Here is a 21106-nt window from a genome sequence, read left to right on the forward strand (position 1 = left end):
TGGTCGGGAGCGACCTATTGCGTATGCAAGCAGAGGGTTGAACTCTGCAGAGAGGAATTATGGCTCGACGAAGAGTGAACTCCTCGGACTAGTGTGGGCATTTAGGCATTTCAGATGCTATTTGCTGGGTCGAAGGTTTGTCGTGCGCACAGACCATCAAGCACTAAAATACCTGAACCGTTTCAAAGAACCAAGTGCGATCGTGGCGCGGTGGCTTGAGTTTCTGAGTGATTTCGATTACGAGGTGCGTTATCGGAAAGGTAAAGTCCATGCCAATGCTGATGGCTTGTCTCGACAAGTGCAGGATCAGAGGTGTGGCACCACAGTCCCTGATGAGGTGATCGCTGTGGTATCAGACGAAAGGAGCTCAGTGGCGAATGCTGAGTCGGTCCAGAGTGACCTTCCTACGCCCTTTGTGCGGCGACGAAACTGGACATCAGCTGATTGGGCTGATGCTCAGCAACGTGATCATGAATTGACACGGCTGAGTGAGTGGCTCAGCTCCGGGTCATCTTCGCCTGACTTGACTGGTGTGAGTCCGGCTCTGAGGCATTATTTCCGAGGACGAAAATGTCTTGTGGTGCGAGAGGACGTGATATGTCGCGTTTTGCACAGTGAGAACGCAGGAGAGGGCACAAAGTTTCAAATTTTGGTGCCAGTTGCGTTGCGCGGTCAGGTGCTGAGTGAGTACCATGATCATCTAGGTCACTTAGGTGTGACTAGAACGTATCACCAGATTCAGTCCAAGCTCTTCTGGTATGGCATGAAGAGAGATGTGGAAGACTGGATTGGTAGTTGTGCGTCGTGCAGTCGACGATCGAGACCTGTGGGACGTGGAAGTGGCGCACCACTAGAGGTCACCTGGTCGGGTTATCCGTTCGAGAGAGTTGGAATGGATTTGATTCCCGGATTGCCAGAGACAGATGCTGGCAACAAGCACATTTTGGTAATTGTTGACTATTTTACCAAATGGGTTGAAGCGTATCCGCTGAAAAGGATGGATGCATCCACGATAGCTTCAAAGTTTGTGAGTGAGTTTGTTGCAAGGTTTGGAGCACCGGAGAGTGTGCACACTGACCAGGGCAAAAACTTTGACTCCAGATTGTTCAGAGATGTCTGTTCAATGCTTGGTATTAAAAAGACCAGGACGACGGCTTATCACCCTGCTGGAAATGGGTTGGTAGAGCGTTTTAATCAGACATTGGAGAAGATGATTTCTCACTATGTCGATGTGCATCAGCGAGATTGGGATGTGCATTTGCCGGCGGTTTTGATGGCTTACAGAGCCACGCCTCAGGCGAGTACGGGTTACACGCCTGCGTATCTACTGTTCGGTAGACAGATGTGTCTGCCACAGGATGTCGCTTATGGCTTACCACCTGATGAGATGGTCAGCTTATGCGAGCCTAGCTACGTCAGAGATTTGAGACAAAGGCTAGCGCATGTGCATGCAGTTGTGCGGAAGAAGTTGGAAACCGTGCACAAGCATCAAGCTCACTTGCATGATTCGGGAGCAGTACCCGCTTCATTCGCAGAAGGAGATCTGGTATGGTTGTTGGTACCAGCAGTTCCGGTGGGGACTACTCCGAAGTTCTCCAAGCTCTGGCAAGGGCCGTTTGAAATAGTAACGAAGCTGTCAGACGTAGTGTATCGGGTGAGAGATACACGAGCGGCCAATGTCAAGGTGCAGATTGTGCACGTGAACAGGCTAAAACGATGTAGAGTAAGGCCTAACCATCTTCACGCTGTGAGTGAGGTGGAGGAACCTGAAGATGCTGAGTCTGTCGAAACGCCCCCGGCTGATGTGTATGTGCCGGACCCTACAGACTTGTTGTATTGGGATTCTGATGAGGATGCCCAGCATGAGACGTATGGCGGCGTGGACGGTGTTGGCGGCCAACCAGTTGTGCAGATCCCGCTACCAGTCAACCAGCCACCGCCACAACCAGCCCAGATTGCGGTTCAGACTCGAGCTGGGAGGACCGTCCGGCCACCGCAGTACTTTGGAATGCAAACCCAGTTGAGAAGACGACGGTAAGCCGAATGTTGTCGCCACGAGGACGTGGCAGTCTTTTCGAAGGCGCGGGGAGATGTCATAGCCCGAGAGTGAGGGCTTGTAACTTTTAACTACTGCTGATAGCTACTGTGCGTAGAACGTGGACACACTGTGTCTTCCGGACCGTAGTTGGAACAGTTATTATACAATATAATATACGGTGTGTGCCGGCGAGGTCACCTACCCAGTGAGACTGTAAAATGATAGGTTTGGCTGCTGTCAATAGATGAAGCGCACGACTGTGCATTTGCAGTAGAAAGTGCAATACCTGTAGTTATGAATTCGCTTTATAGTAGTAGTAAGCTAGGTGTGGATGTGCGTGATTGCACCTGCTTGACCATTGACTGGCTATGCTTTTAATCAAGTACATGTTGCGGTCCAGACGCCGGGTCTAGGCTTGCCCCGTTCTAATACCCTTTCACACTTTGCGTATCTTATGATGACAGCCGCTTCTAGATCACGCAGACCTGTGCGTGTGCGTGTGTGCGTGTGCGTGTCCGATCGCCGTTCCGCGCAGCGGACAAAGTTGCAGTTCAGCTGCATGTTTAGCAAGTACTATCGCTACTGCCGCTGCTTGCTGTTTTCTACGATGTGTTATATCATGGCATGCTGCTGCTTTTAGCGAGAGGTTCTTTCGGTGCTCTTCTTCCAAACAGGAACATATTCTCTGCTCTGACGAGATCAGTTGGTTATGTGTGTGTTGGGTTAGGACTGGGTGAAGTTGCGTTATGCCAGCCGTGACTATACTTGTCACAAAACGTTCCGAGGGTTAGAGACGACACAGCCATGGGCGAGACTAACCGGAACGCTGTCCGAGCGAGTTATCACAGTTGTAGGAAACGTCTTCTCGCTTTTCTGCAATTCTGGCGACCTAGCTAGAACCTGCTGCTAGTGTCCCTCTTCACTCGTTCTTTCTATGAAAGGGAAGGCAGCACTCGCAGAAGATTTTCCAAGAATGCAATGTCGACTGGTGCTCGTACTATTAAAAAAAAAAAAAAAAAAAGTAAATTATCGTATCCGTTCCCGAAGGGAACTCACGACGGCCGCTAACACCCGATAAACCCTAGCGGCCGTACTATAAGAAGGGAGAAATCAAAGTCCGCTCTTGAATCATGCCCGAGTCTTAGAAAATTATTTCAGAATACGCTTGTGTAGATTTCCTGCCAGTGCCACTGTTAAGTCCCGGTTTCACTCAGTCGGTAGAGCAAGCGGTGGCAGTAATGGATAATGGTTATCATACAGAATTGCACACTTATTCAGAGAGAGAGAGAAAGAGTTCTCAGGTAATACACTGTAATCTAGCCTGAAACTAATCCACAGGGAACTGATCTGCGGAGAGCTGGTCTTAATCGGCAAGAAACTAGAAAGGCAGCAGCTTTTATAGCGAAGGTAGAGAACTAAGGTTGGTAAGATAAGGATTACGAAATCATCCTTCTACAAGTTCTAGAGTAGTGGAGAAGGTAAACCTAGATCATCATTGCTATACACGTAGATGAAGTGAGCATTGCGTAACATAAACATAATGACTAAGCGAGGTATTCTAGAAGGTGAGATATCTATTATTATGCAACATTACTCATCAAGCATATGACGTGGAAGGTCTGGAATAGTCCGGAATCAACGACGTGATTGAATAACTAAAAGGAAGTGGTAGAAGTACTAGTTCTAGAAGTGCTGACAACAAGGTTACAAGCATGGGAAATCTAATAATTATTATAGCTTATGACGAGGCTTACATGATTTACATGCATGTACTACAGTACTAGTAGTCGCAATCAAGTCATGTACATGTCATTTATAATGTATGCATTTCTACCCTAAAGCCACTAGGCTGACATCTCGCGACCTTCAAATATACATGTACATGTAACTATTACTTGCTCGATCATCTCCCGCACTGACTGGCAAATTCGTCAGGTAGCTGTGGATGGATCGATTCAGGGAGATCGAAGGTACATTGTAAATACATCGAAGCACTTCAGACACGTTTCAAGACGCACTTCAAATTTTGTAATTGTGTCTTGAAAATTGTTTAGAACAATTCGTACTTCAATACGCTGTTGAATTGTATCCTCTGCTTGGGAGTCTCGACTGTTTTATTGCTGCATGGCTTTCCTCAACAACGTTCACTGTACATGTATCGCGGAACGCAGATTGGATGGCATTGGAGGTGAATTTGATAATTTGTGAGTGAGAACATCAAATATCAACAGGGACGCTGCGAAATAGATATGAAAATGGTCTTACACACTGGTGGGTATTCCACATTCATCGTGTCATATCTTTAGACTGTCCGAAAGTTTGTCGTGCCGTGCAACTTTCACGGACTAATCCGATAATTGGCATGTGGCCCTATTGGCACACGCTCATGCGTATCATGTGCACGCACATGTGTGTATACATATACGATTTTATTACGTATGCAAAATTAGGCAATCTACATGTACATAATGTGTGTGCACTCACTCCCATGACATAGAACGACAGTGCAGGCTATGTAAAGTCGCACGAATGTGTGTCACCCGGATGTGTACATGCATGCGCGCTCGTGCGGGCGTTTTGTCTGCGCCTGGCATGGCATAACGCTGTTCAATATGACTAGTGTTGAACCGTGGTTAAAATATGTATAGAGGACCTGAGGACTAAGCAGTTCTTATGTGGTGAATTTGTTCAGCTGACTGCCACGGGATAGGAAGACAGTTTCAAGATTGATTTATCATTTGGGATGTGGCTCACCGTGTCTGTGGGTTGCCCAGGTGACAGATCAGGGTGCCGGCCCAGGATATTATTAGAGTGGCCTTACCGTACATGTGTGTGGTTTTATCAAGAGCACATTACATGTATACAAGTTGGTGTTCTTTTGGCTTGGTGCAGCTCCTCAGTTTTTTTGTTCGTTGGCGTAAGCTCACATTGCGACACACAGCGAAGCATGTATAAGCTAACGTTAGCTTATACACTCATTGCCGAAGTTGTGTTGCCATGGTGCAAAAATGGCGTTGGATGGCTACGCCTGAGCGCTCGCGCTGTCATCGCAGCCCACGACACGTCTTCCTGCTGTGCTTTCCTGACATTTGTTTCGCTTTGTCCTTGTTGCTGGAGGGTTTGATTCTTTGAGATACTGTAGAGCGATTTGGAGTTGGTCAGCCGAGAGTAGTCGTGAGAAATGGAGAAAGAATGTGAGAGAACCTGGACTGCGGATCAAGTCGCTCTGTTCCAGCGGAGGCGAGCAGAGGGTTACGATCTCAGTGCCCAGGCACGTCGCTCCTGATTATTTCAAGGGGCTCGATGTGCAAGTGGCACTCGAAACCAGTGCTGCGCAGAGTGCCCATGTTCCTGCCAGTGTCGCTGCTTCAGCCGGGCTGGCGCTGGCGTCTCCAATGCAAGCAGTATACCTAGTAGCTGAAACCACTCCTGGACCTGCTGTAAAACCCGCCGCTCAGGGCCAGTGCAAACAGCAGCTGATGCTGCTACTGAAGGGGCCACACATTCACTTCTGTCCAGCTCTGTCCTGCGCGCTCCCACCTCTTGTGGGGATATCATGCGCTTACGCATGCAAGGGCTGCGCCAACTTTGCAAAGACAGTATTCCCTACCAAGGGCGTGTATCCAGATGTGATCTTTACCTTCTCATCTCTGAACATTTCCACTTGAGTACTGCTGGCGAAGGGGTTCCAGACGAGGAGGCGGACAAGCCTGCATTACCAAAGCCAGGAATGGCAGCGTACAAGAAGCTACCAAGCTTTTCACACATAACATCTGGCTGGTCTCTATCTCGCCTAACTAAAATCCCTTTCTTCATTACTGAGGCTGTCAAGCACTTTTCTCAAGGTTTGGAGACTCCACTGTAGCCAATATAAGCACTATATGTTAAATTCCCCGGACAAAGATTATGACAAGGAGAGCTTGCAGTGCTACAAGCAACTTCGTGCGTACCAATTATATGATGAGCACCACCTTCACCATTTGGAGGGAAACCTGTTTGCAGGTAGAACAAACTTTTGTTTCGTCCGTGCGATATGCTGGCCATCACAAGATACATCAAAGCAAGCCTACACGTGTATCGTCTGCATCAGCAGGGACGATCCAGTGTGCTACGGTGGATACTGCCAGTGCATTTCCGGATAATGAGAGTGCTGTTCACATGTCGCGGCTTTGCTGTTTGAGCTGGATGATTTTTGCAGTCATGGCATGCAGAGTTTGTCTGGACCTTCCGTAACAGACATGTTGTATGCATGCACGCTCGTGCTTCTGACTGTTTTTCTAGATCATGGCTTCTCTTCTGATCTTTCCTCGTCAAGTCTGTTCACTTTTGTGAATTATATCATCTTGTCAAACATAATAACATTACACTGTGAACGAAAGCAACATTTCATTGCACCTCACCTCTCAACCCCTCACAAACAACCGAAAACTCGTCATCGATTGCACTGATTTTTTAACGACTTTCTGGATCAATAATCATCATTTTTATGTCTTCAAACCAGAAATTGGCAGAGATCAAAATGGTCTGTCATCATAGTAAAACATTGACTTACAAGACATCAGTGTCTGCTCCAGCGCCGGGTGAGCCGGGTAATCCACCCGGTTGGGCGGCGCTTGGACCCAGTTGAAAATATAGTACTGGGTCACCTGTGACCCGGTTACTACTTTACACTTTCGAACTTTGAAAGGACTGACTACACGGCTTGTATCAAGAGTACATGAAAACGGTTTTCATGTACTCTTGCTTGTATGTGTCAGATACTTCTTCTTCCTTCGTAATTTTCTAATTCCTGTCCTCTCTTTTCTAAATGCGGCTTATCCATTCGCCTTTATATCATTGGGCCTAGTTCCCGTTTATTGTCCGAATTAAAATAAACCAACCAACCAGTTAAAGCACGTGACTCGGCTGGTGAGACAGCGCCAGGTACATGTGTACCCGGCTCCGACCCGGTTGAAATGGTTGCGCCAGGTACACGTGTACCCGGCTGTCCTAGAGCAGACACTGGACATTTCTGAATAATAACTTCGGACTGATGTTAGATTATTACTGGAACAAATCATTTCTGAATGCACAGATTGAGCTAAGTGGAATACTTGGTTGGTTGATAGAACTTGTATTTCAGGTGGAATATATGTAACAATCTTTTTCACATTCACGCAGTATTTATTGGAACAAATTCATATTCTGTGATGATGATGGTCAGCCAGTGTCGGTGAAACGTCTAATGGCCATCGCTGAGGACCAGTGGCATACAAATGTCTAAGGGTAGATAGGCCGCGCCAAGTTTGCATCCTCTTGGCTTTGGGTTCGAGGTATTTGAACAGGGCAGAGAACACTGCGCAGTTAGGCAGCCCGGTGAAGTGCCTGAACTTGTCAGGATTGTTTCTGATGCTGGCTAAATCGATCGAACGACACTTCAGGCTCTCGTACTCTTTTTTAATTTCACTGAAGTCTTTTTTCTAGGCCAGCCATGTGATCATCAACTTCACTCGGGTCACTTACACTGATATATCTGTGATCACATGGCAAACCCTGCACAGGACCAGGGGTCGGTGCTGGGTCAATAGCCGAACAGACATCAGACACCACAGAAACGACCCCGGAATCATCAATATCTTGTGGCTCCTCAGACTCTTGACGTTTTCTCTTCAGAACTCGTCTCGCTGGTTTAGGACTTGCCGTCCACTGGAACTGGGTTGGCACAGCGGTGGGGTTGAGCCATTTTCTTTCTGGCTCCTCACCAGACAGGAGCTTGCCGACGTAATCATCTTGTTTGAAATGAGAGCTGCATACTCTGGTGTTTGATGTGATCTTGAAATTTGATCCCACATCCCTCCTAATTTCAAATTGCCATAACTTGCACCTTTCTGCATCACTGGGAAAACGATGAATTGCAAGTGACATATCTAAAGACCGATTACTGCAGAGCGGAACAGCACAGTAGTAGCCCTTGCCTGAAGTTCTTTTCCGCTTCTTGGCAGGTTGGCTGTCAGTGCCAGATTCCACTGCGGCTGACCCCACGGACACTGAAGGCGAAGAAACAACACCAACACTAGCTGCAGCGACAGTTTGTTTGACTGGAACCGGTTCAGGAATGGTTTTAGCTACTGCTTGCACTGGAGACGCCAGCGCCAGCCCGGCTAAAGCAGCGACACTGGCAGGAACATCGGTACTCTGCACAGCGCTGGTTTCGAGTGCCACTTGCACATCGAGCCACTCGAAATAATCAGGAGCGACGTGCCTGGGCACTGAGATCGTAACTCTCTGCTCGCCTCCGCTGGAACAGAGCGACTTTATCCGCAGTTCAGGTTCTCTCACGTTCTTTCTCCATTTCTCACGACTACTCTCGGCTGACCAACTCCAAATCGCTCTACAGTATCTCAAAGAATCAAACCCTCCAGCAACAAGGACAAAGCGAAACAAAATAATTTGTCAAGAAAGCACAGCAGGAAGACGTCTCGTGGGCTGCGATGACAGCGCGAGCGCTCAGGCGTAGCCATCCAACGCCATTTTTGCACCATGGCAACGCATCTTCGGCAATGAGTGTATACACGCGTGCCTCTCGTATCCCGGCACTGCCCATCACTTTGAAAAGGTTCGTGACTGTGATGGGGCCGGGCCAGAGATCGGCCATGACGTTACTATTTCCACAAAAAGTGGCAAAAGAGTAGTATTATCTACACTGAACCTCACCCGCATGCAGGGTACCCAGTATATCGAGATGCCCTTAAAACGTTGAGGTCCGGATAAGAGAGGTACATGTGTACAAGACAGTGTACTTCGAAGCAGTCATAACAGTGAGAAAGGTGTACATGTTAATATGACAAACGGCTTCGCATGACAGCCATGCCCCATCCCTGCATGAACTACTGTCGTGGACATGGACATCCAATCGATTGACCGAGACCGGCGTCCTCAGCGCATACAGAACGTTGCATGCAGTGCACATGTTGATCCGATGCGACCAGCAGCGCATAATAATACAGCCATGCATGTGTGTACTGCTTACCCACGGCTACATGGCCAGCGCCCTGGGGCCGCTAGACGTGCGGCCGGATTTCCATTTCTTACATGACACGTGATCGTTGCCAGGGCCATGGCTATCGTTAGCAGCCGTTCTTGCTCGCTGCCGGAAAGAAATGGAGATTGATCTGCTTGATCAGCTCGACGAGATTCAGCGCCGTTCCCAGTTTTAAGCGGAAGCGGTTTAGCATGTGCTCCTCACGCAGGTGGAGGAGAGCACGCCCGTTGATTTCATCGGCTTCGCAGGCTCGTGCTGCGGCGGCCATGTTGCAGGAGCGCAGGTAGAGAGCCACCTGGTGACAGGTCCACGTGTGCGGGTGGCCGGCGGGGAACTTACGGCCGACGATCATGTCCTCGTGTAGTGATGGCGACGATGACGACGACAGCGCTTCCGGGGGAGCTATAAAAACACATGCACAGACACACACATGCACAGACACAGACACACACACACACACACACACACACACACACACACACATGCACAGACACACAGACACACACACACACACACACACACACACACGTGCACCAGGAAGAGCACAGTCACTATTTTGAGACAATTTGCTGTCCAAAATATGCAAAAAAACTGGTCAGCCAGTGACTGCAACATTCAGGAAATGATTACACAGACAGAATGTGCACTGAGTGCAGTACACAGGGAGCGTACAACACCACACTTCGGTATCACGGGCCTTCATGGCCCGTCTGCTGCAATAATTATGTAGTGTGTTAATTGACGAGGCATTGGATCAGCACTCCAGCAATGACAATTCGTACAAGCCTGTGCATCTGCATACACTTCGGGTGTTGTGTAACTTATCATGACTGATTGTGTTCTCCTACAATATAGACGTGTGATTTCAAAAAAACCGTTAGGCCAGCATCTATACCACATACAATCTGTGATCACTTTGTGCATAAAAAAATTGGAAATTGGGTGTTTGCTATCCGATCGCTTGGAAATCTATTATGGGATTAATTGCAGGAAGGGCCTGAGCAATATTCCGAAAAAAGAACTCGAAAAGCTCCAGCCAAATTTGAAATATTTCAAAAATGCCATGCGCCTATATTTTTGAAAAGGACTGTAAGCTCCTGACTGAGAATGAAAGAGTTGCGTAACTGGTACGAAACTGTTGCGCAGCACTAAAGAGCACACTGATGAACCATAGAAATAGTCAACGGCTTTGCAACAGTGCTGGTGAGGCTTGTCAGGTGCAGGCCACATCCGCAGCCACATCCACAGCCACATCCTCCCGTTGATTGCTGTGCACCACGGCATAACCAACAGGGGCGTCGGAAGGTATTTTAGTGTGGTACGGTCAGCCATCGGAAGTACAATTTACTCGTGGGGGAGGGGTGGCTGAGCCAAATGTTTTGGAAATTCAGAGCCCAAATCAGTACATTCTATTGATTCACGGGGTACCTGGGGCGAATAGTGGTACGGTCAATACCGTAGTGACGGCACCGTGTGCGACGCCCCTGACAAACTTACAGTGCATATGAACTGGCGTGACGATCTGGTGGCTTGGACCGGGCTCCATGATGTAGAGCTGTGCATTGCTATCCGCGTCCTCCGGCTCTGCAGACACTGTGATGGACATGCCGTCCTCACGCGCATCTAGACACACGTACAGCATATTGACACGCATGTATGCGTGCACACACGAGCGTGCGCACACACACACACACACACACACACACATGCACATACATACACACACACACACATGCACATACATACACACACACACACGTACAGAGATAACAACATTTCAGAGAAGCCAAACTACGACTCGCGCAAGAGTTCATCAGACTGAATTTTCCGCATCGAAAGGAACATCATCCCCCTCAAGGACCAGGGCACAGCTTCAACACACTCAGAGTTTTGTGCACAAAATGAAGCATCATATGGGCTTGGACGCGATGATGTCAGAAGTCAACAAATAACGACTTCGGGGTCAAACTGGATCCGCTCTGCCTGTCGTAAAATAGAGTACAGTCAGACCTCGCTTAACCGCACACATCCGCTTTCCACTCAAATACAGTGCGTATCGGTTATAGTGTGGTCGTATACAAGAATATACTGCCTACAAGAATGAACACTCATTTTTTCATAATCATAACACCTATTTTATGTGTATATTTATTCTTACAAGCAGTATTATCGCATAGTAGAATATATCGGCCCTAAGAATGGGCTTTATGCAGCAAAATATGCCAGATTAGTGCAAAGTGTATCGCCTGTAGTAATAACATCTGTGCTCTGTGCATACTCAATACAATAATATTCAACACAAAAAGAGAGTTATGTCCAAGGGAGCATTGGAGAATCACTTTTTCTGTCCAGTCGGACTCTTTCTTCCGACTTCTCTCGTATCTGCTGCTCCGCAGTCTATATTTGTAGTCGCCTAGCACGACCGGTCGACCGCGCGAGTATGATCCGTGTGTATCATGTGTACGTGTCCACATGCCAACGTGCGCGCAATGCGCGCATGCGCATATGATTATGTCACACGTGCATATGATATATGTCACACGTGCATATGATATTTGTCACACGTGCATTATGATATGTAACACGTGATTTATCGTGTGTAAGAAATATCGGGAATAAGAATCAAATGTCGTTTTTCAAACACCCACGCTATAACCGATACCTACTGTATCCGGATAGGGGGAGGGAACCGGATAACCGAACACCGGTTATGTTGAATATGCTGTACATCTGTAACCAGCGATTTTCTTCCCGACGGCGAGGGATCCAGATAAACGAGGAAAGGATAAGCGAGGTCTGACCGTATACGGGTGGGTTGGCCCCTCGTGCCGCATGTTGGTGTGAATTTGTCTGTACCATGAGTGGGAGCGCCCAGGCAAGTTACTACCGGTGGATGTGTCACCCTACTGTCGACGGAAACCACCCAAACCTGCATCATCCATATAAACACATGGATCCAAGTGGATCGAAAAGTCAGCGCTGCCATGACTCTGGGCTGGCTGACCCATATAGCACTTTCAAAGTCCAAGCCCTATTGTAAAGTCATACAAGACAATTAATTTTGTTTGTAGCTAGTTGTTCCCATGGTAACAGAGCCTCCGCACCTACCTGTGCTGTACTCGAGTCTGATCGGCGGGGACCTCTTCAGGTCAACACCTGGCCATCGCGACGACTTGTCCGAACTAGCAGCAGAAGACTCCTGGGGAGAGAAGTAATCATTAGACGGCGTGCGCTGAGCCGAACGAGCCGGAATCAGGTCCGGAAGGCCGTTCTCGGCCGCGCCCGTCTTCGAGAAGCGAGAGCGTTTGCTATTGTGACCGTGATGCCGGTCGCGTTGCCCTGGCGATAGAGAGCCGTGGGCGCGGCCGGCCGGCTTGCCCAGCGCCGTCCCGTTGCTCCCCTCGCGCGATCGCTGCTGCTGCTGCGGAGCGCGGGATGAGGGCGGGGACGATTGTCGTGATGACGGCAGGGCCGAGGAGCTTGGCAACGGGGCGTAGGCGTGCGGCGAACCACCTCGTATCGCCGCCACCGTCGGTGAAACGGACATGCTGGCGCTGGGGTTCTCGTTGCTGGGCACGGCTATGGTCTGAACTCGTCTCTGCAGGTGATCGTTGGAGAACGAGGTGAGCACGGTGGCCAGCGTTGATTGGGCGGGGGTACACGGTGCCGACGACTGAGTTACACCGTTGCTATGAGCGACGGGGGACTTGACGCTGCTAGCCGTGCTGACCGAGGAGGAGCGCTGGTGCTTCTGGCTCTGAGTGGAGGTGGACGCCGGGCTGAACGCCGATTTCCGCTGCTGCACACGCATGTTCACACATCCATGCACACACACACACACACACACACACACACACACACACACACACACACACACACACACACATACACACACACACATACGCACACACACATACACACACACACACACACACACACACACAAACACACACACACACACACACACACGGCAAGGCAGAAGAAACAAATTCATCGGTGGTGACGAGCATGTGCAAACTTCATTCTTTTTAATACGTTACCAGATTTTGAACCAAGTGTAAAGCTCCATTGGCCATTGGGTAGCATTTCACTACAATACCTGTCCTACAACAAGGCTAGTACGGCAACCAGAAACCATTCTACTGCAGTCTTTAACCAGTATCCATGACAACTGCAGTCTTTAACCAATATCCATCGCACTTACCCCCTCCCTCCATATTGGCCTCTATTCCCTGCCCATGGGAAGGTGAAAAAAATAAACAAAAATAAACTGCAGTGTTGAATCAGTATGCATGGCAACTGCAGTCCTTAAAACCAGTGACTGTGGAAGCTTACCTCGGAGTCTACATTGAAGGAGAACTCTTCGTTGCACAGCGAGTCCAGTATCTGTTTCATGGACTGGTTGCCCATGCGCACGCTGCTGCGCCAGTTCTTGCGCGAGCCGTAGCCCGTGGCCGTCTCGAACTCGGTGGGCGTCATCATGCGCCCGTTGTACTCGACGCACTGGCGCTTGGCGTGCATCATGGAACCCACGGCATCGGGCAGGTTGTCCACGTCCAGAATGGCGCGCTGCCCGTTGCACGTCACCTCCAGCTGCTGGCCGGCGTACTTGCGCTTGAAGCGCACGACCGGCTCGTCTGTTCACGTGCAGACGAACACGCATGCGTGCAAACACACACGCGTGCAAACACACACGCATACACATGCACACGCAGACACAAACACACACACAAACACACACATATGCATACACATGCACACACATACACATAAGTGCGAACAGTCAAACACACATGAACACACATACACATGCATTTCTCTAGTTTATAGAGAAAAGGTTTGGCAAACTGGCAAACTGCCCGAGGCTGAAGAGTGCTTGATTTTTTGTATTGCATCGTTCTTTGGCAGAAGTATGATCAAGTGCGTATGCTTTCCCGCACATTTTTTGTAAATACGGTGAGAGTTCACCAGGTTCAGGACACATCGATCTATCGTCCGTTGTTCTGCTTCGACTACCGTAGCTGTGATGTACAAATTCTTTGTACTTTGATCTCTCGCTACGCATGATGGCATCAGCGAGCCAAACAGCCGCCAAAGACTGATGTCATAAAAAATTTCCGCCGTGGGCTGGGGGATCGTCGATTTGCACACTCTTGGTTATGTACTCTTGATCATAGTCATGGTATAAAATGGAAATGAATGATCACTTAAAGGCCGGTATTTTACTACATTCTGTCAAGAGTACATAACCCCCCAGAGTGTGCAACGCCGACCCAGCTCTTCCATAGGGTCTTGGTCGAGCGGAATCGGATCTTCTGATGTCATGCGTACACTCCACACCAGCGCAAGGCCGGTCTCGAGGCAGGGCACCATTGTTTTTGATCCGAGAGTACCCGCGACTCCCCGGGTTCCCCTCAGATGTGTACGGTATTATGACGCAAAGATCCGATTACGCTCGACCAAGACCCTATGCAGAGCTGGATCAGGCGTTGCACACTCTGGGGGGTTATGTACTCTTGATTCTGTACAGCCAGAACATTTCGTCGGTCAATAATTTCGTCCAACTCCAAAGAAAGGGAGTTGGTCCGGGTGGAAATTTCGTCCACGGATCACAAGAGTGTATTGAAAAGCTGGGCAAATCGACATTAGTCCGGCATTTAATTTAGTCCAAAAGCTCCTTGGACGAAAAGGCGAAATTAAATTCAGACGAATATTTCTGCTTAATAAAATAATAATATAGTGAACGGGTCGGGTCCTAAGTCACCATTTTTACCTAGCCCGTTCACTAATATACAGTAGCTGCCAACCCTATAGGCGATACGCACTGTACATGTACAAGGGTTGTGTTTACGTACTGCGTCGCTGTCCATCGGGCGACAGCAGGCCACCGCCGCTGCTCTGCTTGTCCGTCGCGCGCACACCACGGCCGTTGGCGGCAGTCGAGGCACCGCCGCCACTGCCGCTGCTGCTGCTGCCGCTGTTGCGTCGCTCGGACGTGTGCTCAGTGGGCCCTGTCCACGTGCCATTACTACTACTCTGCTGTTGCTGCTGCTGGTGGTGACTACGCTTGCCGTGTTGGAGCTCAGGGGCAGTCATCGTCGACACGTGCTTAGCTGCAAACACAGACACAGCGAAACAAACAATATGCCCATTAATGACGTAATTTGTACCATGAACACCCCACGCAGCCACCTGGGCATGGTCGCCTGGGGTGTTGAACAGTGAACAGTGCATTGCTGATGCCAGTGTACTCACATGCATTACTCGTACCTTCCATATTATTTTGGCTATGCGCAATGGGCTAGAACAGCTGGCGAGGTTTCTGTCCGTAAGAGACTAGTCTACCTTATCTTTGCTCACGTTGTGTTGCAGCGGCAACACACGCACCCACAGACACGCAAACACCCCCCCCCACACACACACCTAAACACACACACACACCTACACACACCTATACACACCTACACACACGCACGCACGCACGCACACGCACACACACACACACACACACACACACACACACACACACACACACACACACACAACACACACAAACCCAAACCCAAACCCAAACGCACACACATGCACACACACCGCACACACATGGTAATGGAATTGCATGATTCGCAGTTCATTACAAAGGAATCACTCTTCCCCTTCGATCTTGTTCAAATTCTCTAAACGTACGATGTTTTCACATCGTAGATTTTCGAAAGATTCACATAATTTAGTATCATACTAGCAGCACCTGGCCAGCTTTGCCTGGCCGAACGTGGCATGCGGGTGAAGCAAGTACATGAACAGCACACGTGCTCAGGTGGTGGCTACACGATTCGCACGCTTCGCGTGCTCACACGGCTGTTTTTTTGCGCGATTTTGGCCCATTTAATATGGCGGCCGAGAACGCGTAAAAATTCATGATTTTCGTCCAGGAATTGCTTTAGACAGCTAAGTATTCCACAGACTTCGCCACTTTTCGTCTCCAATCAGCTTGGTTTGCCCTGAGTTTTCGATTTTTCAGCTTTGCCTTTCCCTCAGCTCCGCGTACATGCCGCGCGACCACTGCTTCGATTTGTTTCCTTGTCTCTGGAGGACGTTTGTTTTCCTCTCCTGGGACGTTCGTCGTGCAGAATTTGAGCCAACGTTTGTGCCCCAAATAGTATCCCCAGATTTGAGTATCGTTTAGATAATTTGGAATCGGGTAGGTAAGTGTCCGTTCTGGTGCTGTAGAAAATTTCGTTCCGTGACGTGCATCAATTCCGTGTGACTTGCGTTTGCAATATTCCCACACTTTTGGTATTTCCCACACTTACTGGATCGTAACTGCAATTGTGTTACTCTCCAGTTGTTGTGAGGACGTAGAGTGATCATGGATGAGCATAAATCGCTGCTGCAAGAAGTCTGCCGAGTCGGTGGCAGAAAGTTTTCCTGTTTCAAGCAGTCTACCAGATATAGTGTGGAAAAATATAGTGATCTGCTGAAATCTGTACATGGCATTGATATCTCGAAAGATTGCCCAGACATCCACCCACCATACATCTGTATTCTGTGCGAGCGAGCCCTAAAGAGAGCCAGTAGAAAGGCAGAACATTGTGGAGGTGGCTGTGGACCTGTCACCAAATGGGAGCCACACCATCGCACAAACTGCTCTGTGTGTGCAAGCCAGAAAAAAAGGGGCGCAAGCGCGCACCATGCAAAACCAAAAACAGCATTGCGAGGTGCCGCACTCCTGACAGCACCCAGCCACCAGAGTGATGATGGATCACCTGCACACGCAGCCGGCAGCAGTGTAAGTGGTCTAGATATCAGTGCAGAATGCATACAATCCAGAGCAGCGCGACAACATCGTGCAATACTGCCGCTTGACAGGGACAGATTTTTGGACAGAAATGCGGTGCAAATTTGCATCATTTGTCAGAATGCCGCAGACGGTATCCTGGAAACAGCATGCTGCAATGAGCTGAGTTGTGCAGAGTGCATAAGCGAATGGCTCAGCACGAATAACACATGCAAGTCTTGCAGCGCTGACATGGCTGCATCATCGATGCGCACGCCCAGCATTAGTCTAGCCAGGGTTGTCAGCAGCCAGTCCATACACTGCGACTTCCACGAGCCATCGCTACGTGGATGTCCTGAAGTCGTGCCGCTGCATGACTTGCAACGTCATGTCAACATGTGCCCGTTCAATCCCGCAGAGACGCCATCATGTAGCACAGCACGTAGCCCGCCGCCGAGCACGACACCTATCCGCTCAGTGCGCCCATCGTCAACAGTGGCTGAGGTTCTAAGTGCTTCTCCGTCGAAGTTGAAGGGCAATGTGGCAACCAACCTCACTGCACGTCTGGTCACGGCTAGGGCAGAGGGTGGCAGGCTGGAGGTGAAAACTGGCGAGGGAGGCAGGGGCAAACCGCAAGTTTACCAGCTAACACCAGAGTGCAGTGTACCGTCAACCGATGCGTCTGCCTCAACACTCAAACGCCGCGCTGCTGAGCTGACCCGAATTGCTGAGTCCGTTTGTGGTGGATCGGATGGAGCTCGAGTGCAAATGATTGCTGGGCTGAAGCGGCTCTCATCAGCTGCACAGGAGGAGCTCTTGCAGGAAGCTGGCTTGAAGTGTAGTTCACCTTCGCCTGGCACCGCGCTGGCCATCAAGGCAGACCTCCGACTGCCATGGAGCCAATTGAGGAAGCTGCGGCAGTGGCTCAAGGTCTTCGGAGTAAAGTTGGAGTCTGAGCGTTCTATACGAGAGTTCATCGCGAAGACGCTGCCCAGCTACACCGCTACAGAGCTGCCGATGTCGAAGCGGAATGGCGATGTCTCCATGGCTGCCACTGTATTTTTTCCGGACCTTGTCGCTGTTGTCATGCACTTCCTCGACATCCTCAATGAGAGTGACAGCTTGACATGGCATTCAGGCACGATTCCACAGTCCGAAGTATGGCTCAAGATTGGCGGTGATCACGGAGGAGGCAACTTTAAGTTAAGTTTGCAGATCGCCAACGTACTAGCACCGAACGCAACGCACAACACCATTCCACTGTGCATATTCGAGGAGAAAGACACTCCGGCCAATTTGAAGACTGCTCTTGGACAGTATGCTCCACAGATTGAGCATTTGCAAAGCACGGTATGGAACGGCAGGCAGCTGAGAGTGTACATGTTCGGCGACTACGAATTTCAGACTATGAACTACGGGCTGTCAGGTTCTGGCGGACTGCGTCCATGCTTGCACTGTTTGTGTCCGAAGAAGGAGATGGCCAATCCAAGTGATGACAGAACAGATGCGCATAGACAGGCACGCACACTGACTACATTGGCTGATGATTACGGCAGATTTTCTGAAGCTGGCTCGCAGATATCACAGGCAAAGCACTATAACAATGTCATTCGTCCGTGCATATTGCCAGTGCCCGTTGAAAATGCAATCATCCCGGTGCTGCATCTCGACTTGGGCATCTACACATGGATGTTTGAAGCCCTTCTGAAGGACCTGCAGGAACTGGACTCGAAGCTTGCTTCGAAATGCAATGCTGACACCAACGATGCTGGTACGTTCACCAAGTTGTGTGCCCTCCACGAGAAACTCCGCTGCGCACAGTTGCAACTTGACCAAGCCGTCAACGAACAGCAAATGGTTCAACAACAGATGCAATTTGTAGCTCTCCACATCCAGAACCAAGCGGAACAGGCGTTACTGGAATTGGTGACTACTCTACAGCAAACATGTCAGGCAGCAGTTACGAAGACCCAGCAACACACTTCGACTGTCGACGCCTTGAAGGACGAAATTGCCAAGCTATGCCGCAGTAAGGACTTCAGTGGCCCATGCGTAGCCTCTGTGGAGCCTGTTCTCCAACACCACAAGATTGAACGTCAAGTGTACCACGGTGGTGCTTTCATCGGCAATCACGTCCACCAAGCCTTGAAGCCCACCGTGGTCGCTGCCATCAGCCATGCTCACGTACCAGTCATCACGTCCAGGTGTCCAGTCCTGGCGGAGGAGGCCCAAACAATAGCATCTTTACACGAGAATCTGATGAACAGCTACGCTTCTTGTCGAGCTATCTTCAGTCACAGCCAGGCAGTTTCAGCAGACGAGATGGATAAGCTGGAGTCTGAAGTTTGGCGCTTCTTGAGTATGTGCAGACGACACGTTGTGGCACGGCGACTTGGAAACATCACGCCGAAACTTCACCTGTTAGAGAATCATACGGTGCCGCTCATCAGGAAACTTGGCGTTGGTCTGGGCCTGCTCGCGGAGCAAGGGGCAGAGAGCTTGCACGCCAGTCTCAACACCCTCAACGCCATCTATAAAAACATACCAGGAGACCTCGCCAGGCTGAAAGTTGTCGCCGAGCAGCATCTGCTAACAACCACCAAAGAAGACAGTACGCTGGCTCCTCGTCCACAGAAGAGGAAAGCCGAGGACCAAGGTCCAGTCTCCTCGTAAACAGGTAAGAAGACAGCGTGGTGACAGCAATGTCTGTCTTCGTGTTTTGTATTTCCAACGCTCCAAAGAAAAACATTTGGAGCACCAGATCATGCTCCTCTTTCAAATTTTCAAACGATCTTCAACTGTTTGCGTTTTTTGTGTCGAATCATACTGAAAACCAACTTGGTTTTGTCACTATTCACAAGAATTTACCGATTCGCATCGAGTTTCCAAAACTTCTCTAAAACCCGGTGGAACGACGCCATATTGTAATCTGGTCAGCCGCGGACAGCCGTGCTCAGTGCTTCTGTGGCTGCTTCCGCTAGCTACACGATTCGCACGCTGCTTACACAGGACGTTCATGCCACCTAATGACTATGGACATGTGATGGACCTGTGAGTGGGATAGTCCAAATGCTGTCGTAATGGAAGCCCAGTTTACCCCAGATATCTGGTTTAATGGTCTGTATGTAATTGTTACGGGTGAAATTACCAGTACCCTCACCTGCTCTCGTAGTGGCCATAGGCTGTACGTGGGGATCTGGCCCTGTGGCGGATGCATTTTCATCCGGGGGTGCTCCCACCCGCTGAGCATTTTGGCTTCTTCGTACCTCCGTGTCCCCTTGCGTCTCGAGTGACCTCGCTCTGGCAACTTGCATACGGCTTTGACTTCGGCGATGGTCTGCCTGCTCAGGTGTCTCATGCGAACGTGCCTCAGCAGCTCGGCGGCAGTTACGGTCTCTACGTTCTTGAGTTTGTTCATGCGTCTCCTGAGAGCGTGTCGCAGCAGTTTGTCGACGATTTAGAAGTCTGCGGCGATCAGCCTGTTCTTCAGTTTCCTTTGACCTTTCCCTCTGCTTTCGAACCCTGGCTTGTTCGCGTCTGCGGGCAATGGCCTCTTGATCGTCGGACGACGTTATTGATGAGGACCGGCGGCGTCTTTTCCCAGACCGCTGAAGTCCTGGTGAGGGAGGTTCTTCATCGTTGGAAGGAGAAGGAGGGACGTCTGTTACGCCTTCGGGAGGCTGGTCAGGGTTGTCCATCACCTGGTGGCGGATGAAGCGGCTCAAAACATTCATAAACTTACGAACAAAAGTGCGATGCGCTCTTCACTGCAGATCAGATGCAGAGTGCAGTCAGTGCAGATCTTTTGTATCCTTTTGTTGCAGAGAACGGTTCACGTGGTCCGCAGCGCTTGTGCGGCTGCTAGTGCTACCTATGCCTATGGCCTAGGCTAGGTGGCTACACGATTCGCACGCTTCGCGTGCTCAGTGCTTCTGCGCGCGGCCGGCTGCTACTGCTATAGCAGTAGCATGCTACTCGTACTACTGATCGTGTCTGCTACCTACACTGTTCGCACGCTTCTCGTGCTCAGCACGTGGTGGTAGCTACACGATTCGCACGCTTTACTTCGCGTGCTCAGTGCTTCAGCTAGCTGTGGCTGCTTCCGCTACGGCGCTAGCTACACGATTCGCACGCTTCGCATGCTCAGTGCTTCTGCGGCCGCTAGCTACACTGTTCGCACGCTTCGCGTGCTGAGTCAGGGCCTAGGGCAGCGCTGCTCCGCAGCGCTTCTGCGTGACACACACACAAACACACCTCACAGGTGCCTCTT

At 49.9% G+C, this 21106-nt stretch overlaps 1 protein-coding gene across 2 annotated transcripts; it reads right to left on the bottom strand.

The window, feature by feature from the left end:
• Positions 1 to 6470: 6470 nt before the first annotated feature.
• Positions 6471 to 20640, bottom strand: LOC135826506 (uncharacterized). Of its 2 annotated transcripts, none has more exons than XM_065339114.1 (6): positions 19997 to 20640; positions 14915 to 15172; positions 13395 to 13696; positions 12168 to 12855; positions 10557 to 10682; positions 6471 to 9461 (listed from the first exon to the last, which is right to left on the bottom strand). In XM_065339114.1, the coding sequence occupies exons 1-6, from the start codon at positions 20568 to 20570 to the stop codon at positions 9145 to 9147; spliced, it is 2265 nt and encodes a 754-aa protein (XP_065195186.1). In that variant the 5' UTR covers positions 20571 to 20640; the 3' UTR covers positions 6471 to 9144. The 2 variants fall into 2 exon arrangements, with proteins under 2 accessions (XP_065195186.1, XP_065195185.1); XM_065339113.1 differs by having other exon boundaries at positions 12168 to 12858; positions 19997 to 20636.
• Positions 20641 to 21106: the final 466 nt, after the last annotated feature.

Source organism: Sycon ciliatum, chromosome 10 (genome assembly GCF_964019385.1).
Source record: "Sycon ciliatum chromosome 10, ocSycCili1.1, whole genome shotgun sequence".
Classification (NCBI taxonomy): domain Eukaryota; kingdom Metazoa; phylum Porifera; class Calcarea; order Leucosolenida; family Sycettidae; genus Sycon; species Sycon ciliatum.

What these genes read in the sequence shown, in the direction of transcription:
- LOC135826506 (XM_065339113.1), bottom strand. Translation starts at nt 20,570, where the DNA reads ATGAATGTTTTGAGCCGCTTCATCCGCCACCAGGTGATGGACAACCCT. An exon ending in CCTTCAATGTAGACTCCGAG is followed by an intron (nt 12,859 to 13,394) that starts GTAAGCTTCCAC and finishes ATGCGTGTGCAG; the next exon opens with CAGCGGAAATCGGCGTTCAG. An exon ending in CAGACTCGAGTACAGCACAG is followed by an intron (nt 10,683 to 12,167) that starts GTAGGTGCGGAG and finishes ACGTGTGTCTAG; the next exon opens with ATGCGCGTGAGGACGGCATG.